Source organism: Homalodisca vitripennis, chromosome 2, assembly GCF_021130785.1.
Source record: "Homalodisca vitripennis isolate AUS2020 chromosome 2, UT_GWSS_2.1, whole genome shotgun sequence".
Classification (NCBI taxonomy): Eukaryota; Metazoa; Arthropoda; class Insecta; order Hemiptera; family Cicadellidae; genus Homalodisca; species Homalodisca vitripennis.
Genome location: NC_060208.1, coordinates 64049553 through 64066415, shown reverse-complemented (window position 1 = coordinate 64066415; position 16863 = coordinate 64049553). Strand labels below are relative to the sequence as shown.

At 34.5% G+C, this 16863-nt stretch overlaps 1 protein-coding gene across 1 annotated transcript; it reads left to right on the top strand.

Annotated features, from left to right (window-relative positions):
* The first annotated feature begins 6941 nt into the window (after positions 1–6941).
* Positions 6942–14113, top strand: LOC124354077. Its single transcript, XM_046804267.1, has 4 exons — positions 6942–7099; positions 10755–10829; positions 11716–11799; positions 13836–14113. The coding sequence occupies exons 1-4, from the start codon at positions 7010–7012 to the stop codon at positions 14025–14027; spliced, it is 441 nt and encodes a 146-aa protein (XP_046660223.1). The 5' UTR covers positions 6942–7009; the 3' UTR covers positions 14028–14113.
* Positions 14114–16863: the final 2750 nt, after the last annotated feature.

The following is a 16863-nucleotide window of genomic DNA, read 5'->3' as shown; positions in this document are numbered from 1 at the left end:
GCTCTTTATTATTAACCTCGTCCTTTTATGTATCAAACACGTAGCTTCAGGAGTATTAACAATTTTATTTCATGGATAACTGTTGCAAAGGTTTGTTTACCAAATGCCGATTTTCTACTATATTATGAATAAATTAAAATAAAAATAAATTAATGAACATTATAATTGATCGAATATTTAGAATACATTGAATCACAAAATTCACTTGCTCCGCCGGGACTCGAACCTGGATCTCTCACTTGCCTGGTGAATGTGCTACTATTACACCACAGAGCCCTTACTTTTTACGATTCAAGTATTTTGTATTTGGCTGTATCTGTCACATATGCGTTTAAATAACCAAACTAAAATATGATCGTAAGACCAAAGACTTTGATTTACATTAATTAGACTTTTTCAATAAACATTCAATCACAAAAAGTACTTGCTCCGCCGGGACAATTTTATATATATATATATATATATATATATATATATATATATAAATTTAATTTCAATAAATATTTTTGAGAGAGAGAGAGAGAGAGAGAAATAAACAAATATCATTATGTATAACATTTTTAAAACAAGTTATAATAATTCTTACACTCATGCTAATTTAAATAAGTTAATTTTTATTCTTAAATTCAAACAAATGGGTTTGACAAGCGGACATTTTAACAAATTAAAATGTATTACTACGGAATTCGGTTTCTACAATTAATTATTCAATGTGGGTTTTATTTAAGCATATGGTCGTTAATGTGACCCACTACAGAAAGTAATCTAATGGTGATAAATCATAAATGATAGCTGCTCTTCTACCTATCCAGCGATTGGGAAAGGGAATGGCGAGTACACATCCCTGAATACAAATGGCGAGTACACGTCGGAATAATCTAATGGTGATAGATCATAACTGATGGCTGCTCTTCTAACCTATCCAGCGATTGGGAAAGATGGCGAGTACACGTCACGGAATAATCTAATGGTGATAGATCCAAAATGATGGCTGCTCTTCAACCTATCCAGCGATTGGGAAAGATAATGGCGAGTACACATCCCTGGAATAATCTAATGGTGATAGATCCAAAATGATGGCTGCTCTTCTACGTATCCAGCGATTGGGAAAGAGAATGGCGAGTACACATCACGGAATAATCTAATGGTGATAGATCCAAAATGATGGCTGCTCTTCTACCTATCCAGCGATTGGGAAAGAGAATGGCGAGTACACGTCACGGAATAATCTAATGGTGATAGATCCAAAATGATGGCTGCTCTTCTACGTATCCAGCGATTGGGAAAGAGAATGGCGAGTACCCGTCACGGAATAATCTAATGCTGATAGATCATAAATGATGGCTGCTCTTCTACCTATCCAGCGATTGGGAAAGAGAATGGCGAGTACACGTCGCGGAATAATCTAATGGTGATAGATCATAAATGTTGGCTGCTCTTCTACGTATCCAGCGATTGGGAAAGAGAATGGCGAGTACACGTCACGGAATAATCTAATGGCGATAGATCCAAAATGATGGCTGCTCTTCTACCTATCCAGCGATTGGGAAAGAGAATGGCGAGTACACGTCACGGAATAATCTAATGGTGATAGATCCAAAATGATGGCTGCTCTTCTACCTATCCAGCGATTGGGAAAGAGAATGGCGAGTACACATCCCTGAATAATCTAATGGTGATAGATCTAAAATGATGGCTGCTCTTCTACCTATCCAGCGATTGGGAAAGAGAATGGCGAGTACACGTCACGGAATAATCTAATGGTGATAGATCATAAATGATAGCTGCTCTTCTACCTTTCCAGCGATTGGGAAAGAGAATGGCGAGTACACATCCCTGAATAATCTAATGGTGATAGATCCAAAATGATGGCTGCTCTTCTACCTATCCAGCGATTGGGAAAGAGAATGGCGAGTACACATCCCTGAATAATGTAATGGTGATAGATCTAAAATGATGGCTGCTCTTCTACCTATCCAGCGATTGGGAAAGAGAATGGCGAGTACACGTCACGGAATAATCTAATGGTAATAGATCATAAATGATAGCTGCTCTTCTACCTTTCCAGCGATTGGGAAAGAGAATGGCGAGTACACATCCCTGAATAATCTAATGGTGATATATCCAAAATGATGGCTGCTCTTCTACCTATCCAGCGATTGGGAAAGAGAATGGCGAGTACACATCACGGAATAATCTAATGGTGATAGATCCAAAATGATGGCTGCTCTTCTACCTTTCCAGCGATTGGGAAAGAGAATGGCGAGTACACATCCCTGAATAATCTAATGGTGATATATCCAAAATGATGGCTGCTCTTCTACCTATCCAGCGATTGGGAAAGAGAATGGCGAGTACACATCACGGAATAATCTAATGGTGATAGATCCAAAATGATGGCTGCTCTTCTACCTATCCAGCGATTGGGGAAGAGAATGGCGAGTACACGTCACGGAATAATCTAATGGTGATAGATCATAAATGTTGGCTGCTCTTCTACGTATCCAGCGATTGGGAAAGAGAATGGCGAGTACACGTCACGGAATAATCTAATGGTAATAGATCATAAATGATGGCTGCTCTTCTACCTATCCAGTGATTGGAAAAGAGAATGGCGAGTACACGTCACGGAATAATCTAATGGTAATAGATCATAAATGTTGGCTGCTCTTCTACGTATCCAGCGATTGGGAAAGAGAATGGCGAGTACACGTCACGGAATAATCTAATGGTAATAGATCATAAATGATGGCTGCTCTTCTACCTATCCAGTGATTGGAAAAGAGAATGGCGAGTACACGTCACGGAATAATCTAATGGTAATAGATCATAAATGTTGGCTGCTCTTCTACGTATCCAGCGATTGGGAAAGAGAATGGCGAGTACACGTCACGGAATAATCTAATGGTAATAGATCATAAATGATGGCTGCTCTTCTACCTATCCAGTGATTGGAAAAGAGAATGGTGAGTACACATCCCTGAATAATCTAATGGTGATAGATCCAAAATGATGGCTGCTCTTTTACCTATCCAGCGATTGGGAAAGAGAATGGCGAGTACACGTCGCGGAATAATCTAATGGTAATAGATCGTAAATGTTGGCTGCTCTTCTACGTATCCAGCGATTGGGAAAGAGAATGGCGAGTACCCGTCACGGAATAATCTAATGCTGATAGATCATAAATGATGGCTGCTCTTCTGCCTATCCAGCGATTGGGAAAGGTTTCAAGAGAATGGCGAGTACACGTCCCGGAATAGTTTAATTGTGATAGATAATAAAGTATATCTGCTCTTTTACCTATCTAGCGATTGGGAAAGGTTCCAAGAGAATGGCGAGTACACGTCCCGGAATAACCTATTGGTGATATATCATATATTATAGCAGTTCTTCTACCTATCCAGCGATTGGGAAAGGTGCTAAGAGAATGGCGAGTACATGTCCCGGAATAACCTATTGGTGATATATAATAAATTATAGGTGCTCTTCTACCTATCCAGCGATTGGGAAAGGTGCTAAGAGAAAGGCGAGTACACGTCCCGGAATAATCTGCTAGTGCAACATTCCCAGACATCGCGGAAGTTATGATGTATTCAATAAAAATGTCTCCAAAAGGTTGACCTCCTACAATGTCCAACCAAACGTTTAATTTTCCTGGACACTTCTTATGTTGCTCTCTCGTCCAGCGAGGGTTCACATAAGACAGTTGTGCCGGTTTACATTTCTGTGTAGCAAAAATTACGTTTCGTCTCTGAAAACGAATAAAAATATTATCAATATTTCTCATCTCTCTCAAAATTTGACTCGACGATCGAAGTCGTCCTCAGAAAGTTCAAGAGGTAAGTTGATGTGGTAGGTTTATTTTTTTTTTTTTTTTTATTGAGCAAAATTTCACATACTAACATTGCAAAACATCAAATTGACAATTTCATTACTATTGGCTGACTTTTGTCTCCCGGTTTTAGGAAGGGCCAAAACCTAGAACCTCTTCTTTGTCTTTCTTCAAAACGTCTTATGGTGTTTTGCACTCCTGATTTTAAAATAGGATTGCGATTTGCAAGGGTAATTGAGTACGTTTTTCACGTTATTTAAAGACGTAACCCGATCTACTCGCATCATTCAAATACAAGTTTTCTGTGCACGTAAACAAGTTTTTATTAATTACAATCCTAAACTAAGCTTCAAATAATGAGAAAAAGCCATTCAATAATGTCACAATTCTTATAATCAATTATCTTTAAGTTCAAAATGTATAATTTAAGGTTTTTTCTGTTGTTTCTTTTTCATTTGTCTCATATATTCCCTCCCAAGCTATAGAACGATACTTCGATGAATTTTAATGCTCTTGAGAGTGTTGATTGGTTTTAACTTTATTGACAAAGAATTGAAAGGTTTGGGTCCACAATAATATATTAAATTTGATCCAAGTGACGATTTGAATCCATTCCAAAATAGTAACATCCCTTTGCAATTAGTAGAGCTTTAAATATGAAGATGCTGCTTTAAATAACGCATCTCAAGCGTTTCCTGTCCGAGTCGAGTGGTATAACTCAGGACGTATATTGCTGAATTAAGCCGTGTGCTTAAGTTTTTGATTTGTGTATTCTGTTTAAATCCGGGTCATAGCTAATCGTTAAGAACTTAGTAGATGACACGTTTTTTAGTATTAGGTGATTGATAGAAAAGGGTATTGTGGTGATTTACTACTGAATTTTCATTAAATTTTTTCGATAAGTTGAGGAAAGTTTGTATGAATATAATTGGCAGATTACAAGTTTACTGAAGATACCGTTAAACATATCAACAAGATTGTTAAGAGGTTTATGATTATATTATAAAAATAATTTATTATGCAAAAAACGAAAAAAAATCCAACTATTTTTACAAGTTGAATTCATAACTTTAGAAAGATTGTTTATAAAATTTCAAATCAAAGAGAGCCAAGCACTGACTCCTGAGAAATTTCTGTTTAAAATAGATCAATCTGATTTTAACGGACCTTTTGTTCTATTTTGACATACTGAATGTAACTTTTAAAATCAAGCCTTAAACCATCGAAAGGTGATACCTCGAAAATCTTAATTTTTCCAGTTTACTAAGAAAGACTTCATTACCTACGATCACGCGCTCTCCCACATTTACATAATAAGCTTATAGTATGTTTACTAAAGTCTAAGGCAGGAGGCTGTGCCTAGACATAAACCACTCAGTAACTCTCAGTTGTGCACCTGATGAGACAATGAAAATTCTTCTCCATCTAGATTACACTATATTTTTGAGTCTCGGTGTCTCTTACGTTGGAAATGATGTGAAGAGTTCATTTTGAGCTTCTTCGCCGCCGACTTTTTGTGTCAGGTTCGTTATTTCTTCAGACGAGAATGACTCCAGATTCCAGGAGTCAAGTCTGTGACAGCGTCAGATTCCAGACTCTGGATTAAGAGGAAGGTGAGATAAGTGCCTGGGGCTATTCTCAACATTCAAATTTAACCAACCCATCCCACCTTATCAATATTATGTGAAGACATTGTTTCTCCAAATAGTTTTACAAAATGTTTAATAAAAACGATAATAGCATTGATTGATATAATTTAAATCACAGTATATTTTTATAATTCGTGTTGTATGCTTGTTCCTGAGTATACACAGAGTATATATTAGAACTATATGAGCAATAATAAAGAGACAAAATTCGACCAACCTAAATCACATACAGGAATGTATTGTGGTTTAGGAAGTAACAGGAATGTCAATTAAGCATATGATAATTTATTGTACTATTTCATTTTTTAAGTTTTAGGAAATAACAATAACGTGTTCATGTAAACCCCAAATTTTTTATCTGTGTAGTTTGAAACGATAAAATATTTTTGAAAATAAACTTCAACAATGTGCTTTTTTATTATATGGAACTCCAAAAAATGTGCCACATGGATTATGTTTAAACTTGAAAGTTGCGAGATTTGACCTTGGGAACTCCTGTTGTGGTACACATCATTCATAAAATTTGATGGGAAAAATTATTATTTATTTTAATTAGTCATACATTAGCTGTCATTTGGTGGTTAAATTTTTCGTTACGAATCTAATTTTCCTAACATACGGTTAGGTCACATGACTCATCTGTACTTTATTTGAGTTACTTTGATATATACTGGAATTACCTTCAATCTGTTTTTTTATAATCTGATCAATTAATAGATTAAAATTAAAGCCACAGCTATAATTTGCTGATATATGAATTTTTAATTATTATATTACGACGCGCCCATAAACCGGCGTGCCCCATGTAATATTTCATTTTTAAAACATTTTCACTGTAAAAAAAAACATTTAGACATGCAGTATAACATGTATTTTCAAAGTTTTAGTTATCCTTGCGAGAAGCAAGTCTACTTATTAATAATTTGTATCTAACAGAACCCATTTTTCTATTCTTGTAATGAAAAATGGTCAAGTTACAAACTAAGCAGGCTGTAGAAGTTTTCTAGATTAGAATAAATTTATTATAAAATACATAATTTTAGATCGTCACAATTTTGTGGCGGATATTCCCCTAAACAAAAAGTAAGTCACAGTATTATGCAAAATACGTATACATTAAAAAGATTTTATATGGTTTAAATTAAAATTATTTAGTGTTGAAATTCTGCAATAATTGGTATTTATTATTGAAAATCTGTGTTTATCTCATTTTCCATAACCCCTTGGATGGATGGTAAATTGGACTTTAGAAATTGGAGGTAGCATCGCCTAAGATTGTGTTCACGATTTCGAAACGTAATTCTTCAGCCACCATTTGGGTGATGTGAAAATGTGGTTAGTCACTCTAGCCTCCAGTGGCCAGATTTCCTTCCCTAGTGATTGTTTATTTGAAAAATTAGTCATCACGCAAGAATTTCAAATGGGTTTAATCTTATCTCCAATCTTTACAACCAGAGCAGAGCTGACTCAACTATTTAACTACGTAGTTAGCTGTCATATAAACCGATGAATCGGACAGACAAACAGGATGGTGCTAACAATCACGATGTGTAACTTTTTCGGGTTGGCAACACTACTTCTGTCCATAGCGGTGGCAGTGATGGGAACCAAAAAGTTGGTAAGAAATATTAATTATAATTATATATTTTCTTAACATTTAGAGTAACAAAATTATTTAAAATTTATTTTTGTTCAGTAACCCACATATGTTTAGTTCTCAAGGTCTCTTTACTGCAGTCAATAATTGCAAATCTACTATAGTTTTGTATTTATTAATGTAGCTTACACAATTTCAATTAGAACAAATTTTGAATTGTAAGTGTGCTTGAAATTTTATTTTAATGTATTCACATTTATATAGAGTTTATTAAAAACTGTTTCAAATATTTGGTAGTTTTAGTAACGCTGACAAAACGACCGATTGAGCAAATTACGCGTAATTTAACGTGAATTTGGCTCGTCCTTCTGGCCGAGGGTCGTTGCTGATCTGTACTATTCTATTCAAATGTTTCTTCTTGGTACTCAGTGAAAGAAAAGGAAAATATTAAAGGCATGACTATATTTTAAGGGTTCTTCATAGAACGTGCGAAAAAGCTCCTCAAAACAGTTTTGTCTTAGTTAGAATAAATTAACTAGTAAATCAATTTAAAATGAATGAGGTATACGCCTTTAGCCGAATCCGATCTTCTGTAAGGGAGAGACACAAATAGGAGTCTTTACAATCACATTTGATGCCATTACATATAATTTATTCATAAATATATAGACTTTTGAATATATTAAAAAGTGTTACAGCATTTTTTTACATCAAACACGAAACAGTATAATACTGATTGATGAATGAACTCTTAGATTTTGAATAGTGAACACTTGTACTTCATAAAAAATAATGTATCTTTACCTCCTCTGCTCTATTGTGACTGTACGTATACCCAACTTGTACGAATTTTGAAAAGCGTTTGAAAGAATTAGCGTGTATGTTATGTAAGACTTTAATCGTATTCATGGAATTTAGGCTTGTACTGCAGTTTCCTCCACATATATTACAAATGATATTGATCCTACGATAGTACCTTTTTTAAGCAATTTTATTTTCTTAAATTTAATACTGAGTAGTTTTTGAGGTATTTGCGAAAACCTGTAAAACTGTACCTATAAACACCCTCCCTCCCTTAGGCTGTAATGATGCTCCACTAAATTCCATAAATGGAGATTCTCCATCATTGAACTCATTCTTATCTTTAAAGAAATAAAGTTTCATGCAAAATTTAAAGTTAATCAATTAAATCATTCTCGAGATATCTTGCGAGTAATTAGGCTACATACGTTATTGTACTGTCAACTTAAAACGTCTCATAATTGTAGTCAATTTGTCTACATATTTAATCAGTCTGTGATTTTCTAACTGTCACTATGGTGACCCATAAGACCAATGAAAACATTTCAGCTACCCCATACGTATCAAACGCCAAAGAATTACATACACCATTATCGAACTCGTTGCCTATAAATAAACGAAGCTTCGTCCAAATTTCAAATTTATATACCAGGCTAGAGAATTGATTCCTTGTTTAAAGTTTGTTATTTACGATGGAATATTTTAAAGGATAATAGGATTTCGGGCATTTGCCATCGTTATGTTACAAAATGTATAACATTATGTTACTGCTATCTGATCTCTTCCTCAGGTGAATAAATAACCTAATACATAACTACAATCTGTTAAAATAAATAAATCATACCATAACAGTTTGGAGTCCAGTCCAGGCGTTGTTACTGCCAAGGATGAGATCAGATCCTGCGTTTTCACTGCGTCTCTCCGCGGATCTGGACCCGGAACCAGTAAACAAATCAGTGGACTTGGACTTGCACCTCAAGTCAACTAAGCATTCCAACCATCTAACCTTTTTAAATAAATGTTGGGATGACAATCTAATGCCCACTTGTTACTCTCTCAAAACGCAATTTTACAGTAAGAAATCCGGCAGAATTATTTATTCCACGCCTAAAATCGTTAATCTTTTTTAATTGAAAGAATCGCCGCCAGGAAAAACATCCTACAAACTAGTGTTGAAGTTAAAACAAAAATCCTCACAAATTTCATTTGGAACAAATTCATCAACATCCTTCAGAGCATCCAAAATAGATACAAACAAATTTCAGATTCAGATAAGAAAAATAAAATCACCCAACTTGAAACATCAACAAATATTTCCATCACAACAATAAAAACACGGATGGAAAGAATACAGAAAATGACCAAAATCTGTCATCTAGAGTACGGTACTAAGTCCAAAAGAACTGCTGTTTTATCCAAAGGGTACAACTTTGAACACTCGGAAGAAGTAAAATCGCTGGATTTCGTGACTGAAATCGAGTTGGCTGTTTCTCAGCTATCTGAGGACGTACCGACGGGACGCCACCGCTCAGTCCTTGTTCAGATGTCCAGCTTAATGTATCTGCTATAAGCTGTTTCTCAACCCACCGCACTAGGCGGTTTTTATGGGTTCCCCCTCTTAGTATTAGTATACTTAAACCTCTGTTTATAATGTTAAACATTATTACTTCTCAAAACCCCTTTTTCAACCCCTACAAACAATGATTGAGCAAGTGTTATAAGCAACATGACTTCTGAAGACTTCCGCGCGGGACTACCGCGACTGTTTTTTGTGAACCGACAATGTGCTTTATTCGTTCATCTGTACTCTCAGTTCTACATCTCATCAACCCCTTTGGACACTCTCCCTGGTGTGGACTCGGCTCACATTACTGGTGACAGACTGATCTATGGTCCTCCGAAATAAGGTACTGTTACTAACCCCTTTCAAGTATGCCCTATAATTGCATATCTCTTATTATTCTTATTTAAATATTTGTTCTCACGAAACATATACTATAATGATAATTAAAAAAATATTTCGTTTCATCAGAAGTATTTCATTACATGTTTGGAAACGTTGGTACACATTCTCTAAAATCCCTTTATATACCATTCATCCGATTTATTCAATGGCGTATTATATGATGGGTATGGGCCACCAACTGACATCACGGATGTACCACTGACAAAAACATGACTTTGCGTTACGTTGTGTGTTACTCCTGTGTGCTATGTATGGAACCCTACAGGTCCTACTAAAGCCGTGTCGTTGTCTATCCGTGCGATAATCCATGATAGGCCAGAAAGGTATTACAGACTTGAAACTCGATATATGGTTACCTCTCAATCCAAGGATAAACGCTATTTATTTTGGGGTCAAACGTTCAAAACTAAAGCTACAAAAATTCTACTTTGTATTTGTCTTATCCGTAACCGTGTTCGAAACGAGAAAATCGCAGACTAAACTAAACTAATCTTTAAATAGACTCAACAACAATTATACGAGATGGTATCATACATCATAGGTACAGATGTGGAAATTACTTTGATACTACTGTAACAAAACATGTAGTGGATACCCAAAGGTGTGGGAACGTACCTCGACTTTTATGTAACCTATTCTGCTGAAGCGACTTTATAATGTATTTTAAAATACTCTAGTCGATCAAATATTTTTGTATACTAAACTATAAATATACGTTTATTGCTCCTATTGAAATTTCATTAACATTATTCTGGTATTCTAGTTATGTAAATTAGATTATTTATCAGTATGGATTGATATTTGTTTTTAATATTAATCATTCATAATTCCACTAAATTTATGTAGGCCTTCCTGAATGGAAATTCTTTATTTAACACATTAAGTATTTCACAAACATTTTTTTTTCAGGATACTGCTTCAGTTGGACTGAAGGATAATAAAGCACCCAAAGCAGACGATGGGCCACTTACAATTTCCCGAAAGGTAATTTTATTACACATATTTTGTATAGTCAATTACTTGATAAGGCCTCGTTTTGATCTCAATCTCATACATCAGTCTTTAAATTCAAATATCTTGATTGCCCGAGATATAAAATTAAGTATAGACTAAGAATCGTCAGATTTTTTAAAATTTCTACGCAATTGTTTAAAACTCACAACATTCAAACATACACTATATGCTCTCATTCCCCACACATTCCTGCCAATATTCCCACATTCAGCGCTGGTTGTCAGTCAGCTGATTGTTCTATAACCCAGTCGTATGCAACACATTTGTCAGCACTATAAAATGTATGGAACACTAAAAAGCTATTAACGTCCTGTATAATTAACGTATGTATTAACGTCCTGGGCGTTGTCAGATTCTTTATTGAATTTAGCAACTCGTTGATAAAACGAACCTCTGCCGCTGAGTGTCCGAAAACAACCTTCCTGAGACTCCCAGTTCGGTAGTATCTACACCTCTTATCCCATATCCATGTACGAGTATATCTCGGCTCATTGTCAGGGCTCATTTAAACATACAAAATATCAACGTATTCTTCCCAAGATACTCTGAACTTAATAACTGTGCAACTAACCGAACTACTTTACTTTTGCGTTTTAAAAACTCTGAAGAACTCACCTTGTGTTGGCTCCCCACAACAAACCATAGGTGAGGTGTGGTGTGGAGAAATCAAACCACAATATGCCGTCTTCAGGTACTTAATACTCTATATTTCTCTAAATACTTTAAAACATAAGTACTCAATGCTTTTCAAAACATAAAAGTTAAAGGTGCATACGAGTATAGTAAAATACTACATTGCTTACGAGACATTTTGTGTACTATTATATACTATAATGCGTGATTGTTATATTTTCAGGAATTAGATATCATTTTCGGTGAAGGCATGTACAATAACTTTAATGAAAAAAAAGGAAAAGCTGTTAAACATCCTTCTCACAAGGTAAGTATGTACTTTTGTTGTTTATCTTATAACACCTTTTTGTTACCGTATTTTAATATACCTTAAGTGTGATTTTTTCTACAAATTATTCTTTAATTTTGTATATTTGTGAGTGATGTTTCTATATGGCCCTAACATTAATGAGGACGATGAGAAAAATTAAATAGCATTAAAACCAATTTTAGTACACGATATGACAGCTTCAATATTGATCGTTAATTACTTAAATCGTCCGATTCCCATACTTGGATATAGGTGGACAAGCCAATAAAAATCCCTCCTACAGAAAAGGTAAAACACATAAATAGGTTCTTTAGAAAACCTTAATGGGCCCGACTCATCCCTTTAAGAGGAATCCGACTCCCATAAGAACGCAATGTTAACTATATGTTGCATAACTTGAAAACTATGTAAGATAGCTTACTGCTTTTGGTTTTATTTTGAAGATTATGTATTTTTCTAGCGCCCTAGGAGAGATTTTTAATTTTTTTCTTTTAATAAATAAATTATGAATTTTTAAAATTTTTGTGTTTATAAATTTAAAATTTTTATATATAAATATTTTTAAATCAAATTAGGATAATTATATCCTAAAACCCTCTCCTAGGGCACTAGTATTTTAGCCAAGGAATGTGTGTTAAAAATTTCATTAAGATATCTCAATCGGTGTAGGTTTTATACAGTTACAGTTTTAAAAAATTTAAGTTTTGGTAAACATCAAAAAACAAAACAATATATGTAATAAATACATTTTCTTACTTTTAATAATGTCCAGCACAGTAACTAGGATTGTCTGGATCATCTTCTGCCTCATACAAGTACTCTAATTTCCTTTTGGCAACATTTCTTGACTGTCTAATTTGTTTTCCACATCGGAAACAGCTTTTTCAGCTTTGGAAACACGGTCGAAATCGAGACGTCTTGCAGTTTGAAGTAAATTCCTTCCAATTTGTAGGCCTAAGTGTTCCATTAATTTTACTTTAGCTAAGTGTCCACTGTTGAATGTCAAAACAGCTTCAAATACACCAATTTCAGGGTTTCAATATTTACAAATGTTCTTTTAGGTATTTTACTCCAGATAACATTTTCAAAGATTCATTGGGGTTTTGGGATTTACCTCTGAGACATTTTTGCAACAGTTCTGGCTTGGCAAGATCCTTGAATATAGGTATGATCTCTTGAAGTATCACCTCAGGCAAATGGAAGTGCTTGGTGTGGTCATAGGTATCATTTTCACGGGTTGCTTTTATGAGTCTGACTATAGTAGCGGGGCTGGATCGACTTTTTGGCGTGCAAGGTTATTTTAAATAATTTTTTTCACTTATTTAGAATTTTCTGTACCATATGTGTTATATATCGTTAGAAAGAGGAGATTCCAAAGAAAAATAAAGTCTTATAAACTAAAAATCACACAAAAGAAATTTCTTCGGTCAGACTGCCTTTAATAGTACTAAGAACTGCATATCTATAATATCGTATCATTTCCAACAGCTATTTAACGAGTCACAAATTTGAAATGCAGCTACATAGCTCTCATACACAAATCTGGATCAACTTCCAAAATCAACAATTACAGGCCGATTGACTGCTATCGCCAAAATGTAAAAAAAAAAATACACTATCAAAAGCATATTATATCCTAATCAATGTGTTATTATACCAGTGATGTCAATCTCGTTGAATATGGTTGTTCTCTGGTAGTATATTGTCAAATAATTAAAGGAAAACAAGCAAATTGACCATGTATACCATTCTTTATTGGTCAACAAATTGGAGTCATATATCATGCATGGGCAGCTTTTGGAAGGTAAATATAATCAGATGAACCAAAAGGTGTTTCAGTTTCAATTATGAACTGCAAATGAGATGTTGATATTTACGAACTTCTAGTTCGGAGCACGTAATAAATGTTGATTGTGCCATATAGACACCGAAGATCTATAAATAATTTTTTGGCCACAATATGTTAATTCCAAAATTATGACAGAAGTGGACCGTTATTTAACATTTAATTTTTCCTGTATTCTGTTGTTCAGGTCCAGCTAGGGGCACTAGGTCACGTGGCACCAGGTCATAGAGACAAGCCGCGTCGCAAGGACCAAGAGCTACCAAGGATGGTTCCTCATCATCCAAAAACCCAACCGAAGAAATTCGGCCTTCACACACGGAATTCTATTAACGACAACCGATTTGACAGGAAACATATGAAGAGGTCAAAAGGTCATTAATATTCCTTGTCACGTCAATGTGATATATTTTTGAAATGTTGATATTTGTAATATTAAATAATTACAATATAAATACTTTCGATGTTTGTGATGTTCATTAAGTTATATAAAGTGATTTTATTTAGAACTTAATTAATAAGCTGAGTCATCTTTCATTCATAACAAACTATGAAATCGAAACATCTAGATATGAATTCATAGAAGAGTATTATAGATTCTAGTTACGTGTTATTACATTTTTTTCAAATTATCAGTTACCATGACAAGTATAACAGTAAACATTATACAGTATAGCAGTACGAAACAAGTATAAAAAATCCACAACATAAGATTTTTGTAAATGAAAACTATGTTTAGTCGCCAAAACTGTTAGGGGATTTTTCATATTTTAATATTTAGATTTAACGAAGTACTTGGAACTAACCTATAAAAAAAATAAAAGGCAAGTCATATTAATAGTATCAAATAAGAGGAAATCCGATCTGGGTTTTGTTTTTTGTATTTCTGGTAAATAACCTAAATCAAAATCAAACTTGTCTAAATCGAGTTTTTAAGATGAAACAATTCTATAAATACATATGTTACACTTTTTTAACTTTAAATTTGCAACTGAAATGTCCACAATTTTTTTTGTTGTAAGGGGTTTTTATTAATGAAAATATTTATAAAACAGGTAAGCTTAAAATATAAAACGGAATGTATACCATCTAATGAAGGAGTGTGCTTGCTCTTGCGGCAGTCAACAACTGGAACATGAAAGTGGAACAACAGCCTGGTCTCATCTGGGTACGATGTCTTTGGCAGCGTGACCAATGATAGCATCATGATTGTGAAATCACAGTTTAACATGTGACACATTTGAACATGTTCTTATCGATCCAAGAAAAAATCTAATGGTTCTGGAATCAAAAATTCTTAATTAAAAGTAAAATTCTAAAATATTTACATTAGTCTTATGGATAACCATAATAACAACGAGAAACCCTCAGATTAAACAGATGGGTACAGAGAGTACAATCATGTAACATACATGTGCTGAAGGTTTTTTGTTGGCTTGGTTTACTAACCAATCTCTTACTAGATTTTTGTTATGTTCCGTGAGTTCTTTCTGTGCACATTTGTATCTGTATATTGGAGCAAAAGCTGTAATGAAAAACAAAAAAATCATAATCGTTTATATAAAATACTAAATACATTATTCCAATTGTGAATAAAAAAAGGTTTTCAATTTGTTTAAATCTCAAAACAAATTGATTGATTGATGTTAATGTTGCACATCTTGGATCAGCTGATGTGTTATGTGTGGTTTCCATAACACCTCCAAAAACTGAGCATTGTAGCATTTGTACTTAAGTAACATAAAGTTTAAATATGTAAAATGTTATAATATCCATGATGCAAATAACAAACGATGCAAATATGAAGAAAGATTGTAATCGTTGTGGAGTTGTAAACAAGAATAAACAGTCGATAAATATTGAGCAGAGAACCTTAATGTTCTCAACCTACCAAGACGTGATTATTATTGATTCCATATATTTCTCAGTACAAAACATTTTTTTCTTGAGCTGCATAGGTTGCGAGTCCTTGATTTTTTAGGGTAAGTGGCTTGGGGTATAAAAAACCACACCTCGATTACTTATTCCCTGTTTTTACTCATTTTTTTTAATTACTGTTAGAGGAGCGTTTTCTGGAATCATGATGTACACTAGGAAGATTTCCACAACAACTCTGATGCAACTTCAGTAATTGAAAATATTCCAATCACTAATTTTTCCAGGATTGTTCTAGGACGGACTTCGCATTGCCTCATATAGGGACGTTACTGGTCATTACTGCGAACAATGATATACTCCCTAAGATGTGAGGTTAGTGGTGTTGATTGAAAAAAAAACTCTCGGCAACTTAATTCGTCTCTCATGCCATATTTCAAAGGACTCTATAGCTGGAAAGCTTTCCACAGCAACTAAAATTCCAATCCCGAACTCAATCGCATTGCTCTATGACGGAATTTTTACACTGCCTTCACAATAGGAACGTTCATCCCGAGGCCAAATACGACACTTTATTACCTACCTAACATTTCTGAGATGTATTGGAATAATTTTTAGAATTCATCTATGCAGTTTCTTTGTCCACATGAAAAACTTCCTAAATGGTTTCTTGGCCATAACTGGCCCAAGACTTTAAGACCATAAATTGGGGCTACTGTGGCCTATTCCTTTTGCATTTTTTAAATAACTCGTCAAATTTAGTAATTTCAGACAGATCGATTTACATACGTAGAGCCAGAAACTATTGAATCGTAAGTTCCCTCTTTTTTGATATGTGTTAAATAACACACACCTACTGTATTGCCACCGTATGTTGCCCATACACTCTAAACAGCATTAGACAATGTACCCGTACGTATGTATCACTCACAGCGGCCGTGCTCTAGCCACGATACGGTGACGTGGTACTTCGTCCACGGAGCTTTGATTACAAATATTAGATTGTTTGTTATGAATGTGAGTACAAATGTCGACACTGAGACGCGGCGCCTTGCACCAAGCGCCGTGTGCACTTAAGCGCCGAAGTAATATATCTGATCTGTCGAATAATGTGATGAATCCAGCGCCGCACTGGTCACCTAGGCGTGAGGTTCAAGAACATGTACCAAATCTATTCCTTCAATGGTTATTTAGAATCTTTTATCTTCCAAACGTAAGAAACAGAGTATGGTACTGTTTCATGGGGTGGGAGAAGGGAAGGCTTAAATTTCAAGTTTAAAATTTTACTCGTCATTAAACATTATATCGTAAAAACTAAAATAAAGGGTGATAACATATGTTTC